Below are 828 nucleotides of genomic sequence, written 5' to 3'. Positions count from 1 at the left end.
TTCTTGTAGCCCCTTCAGGTACTGGGAGGCCACTAGAAGGTCTCCCCAGAGCCTTCTCTTCTCCAGGCTGAACAACCCCAACTCTCTCAGCCTGTCCTCACAGCAGAGCTGCTCCAGTCCTCGCATCATCCTCGTGGCCTCCTCTGGACTTGTTCCAGCTGCTCCAGGTCTCTCTTGTGATGGAGGCTCCAGAACTGGACACAGTACAGGGGGCAAAAGGGTGCCAGGCACCAAACCCCAGGTTCCTTCCCCCAGCCTGTGGTCTCTGCTCTCCCCTGCCCACCCTGTGTGGCAGATCCCACCCCCCTCCAAGATCCTCACCCGCATCCCTGCTCGCAGGTCACCGGGCGCTTTGGATTGTGCTCGCAGTCGTTGAGGTGAGACATGAGGTTGTCGAGTCGCACGACCGCCGTGCAGCCGAAAACAGCGTTGTCACAAGTGATCTGCAGCTTGGAGAGCATATTCCGCATGATCCTCGGGACGGGGCGGAGGTGGGCGACCGTCACGACGCTGCGGTCCACGGGGCAGGTCTGCTGCTGGGAGAACCACTGGGTGATGCAGGCATTGCAGAAAGCGTGCTCACAGTGAGGAGCCTGCAGAGGGGGAGAGAATGGCCACAAGTTAGACCTGGTTTGGTGGCTCCTGTGTGGAGGACAACCCTGACCAGAGAAAGGATCTCAAGTCTTCCAGGGGTGAAAAGCAGCTACGTGCTGCCTTGGGGGAGGGAAGCAAAGGGAAGAGGCATCTTCATTACAGAAGGAATGAGGGGAATGAGTAATATTCTGGAATATCAGTAATAATCTGGAATATTGTGTCCAGTTCTGGGCC

General features: G+C 57.7%; 1 protein-coding gene across 1 annotated transcript in view; it reads right to left on the bottom strand.

The window, feature by feature from the left end:
• RNF41 (ring finger protein 41) overlaps window positions 1–596 on the bottom strand; it is a 3,560-nt gene extending 2,964 nt beyond the window's left edge. Inside the window, exon 1 of the mRNA XM_010166093.1 lies at window positions 322–596. Within this exon, the coding sequence (XP_010164395.1) occupies window positions 322–470 (149 nt within the window). The 5' untranslated portion in view covers window positions 471–596. The remainder of the gene's footprint in view (window positions 1–321) is intronic.
• Window positions 597–828: the final 232 nt, after the last annotated feature.

This window comes from Antrostomus carolinensis, unplaced genomic scaffold, assembly GCF_000700745.2.
Source record: "Antrostomus carolinensis isolate BGI_N321 unplaced genomic scaffold, ASM70074v2 scaffold36034, whole genome shotgun sequence".
NCBI classification, from domain to species: Eukaryota; Metazoa; Chordata; class Aves; order Caprimulgiformes; family Caprimulgidae; genus Antrostomus; species Antrostomus carolinensis.
The sequence above is the reverse complement of the archived record's forward strand: the minus strand, read 5'-3'. Positions and strand labels throughout refer to the sequence as shown.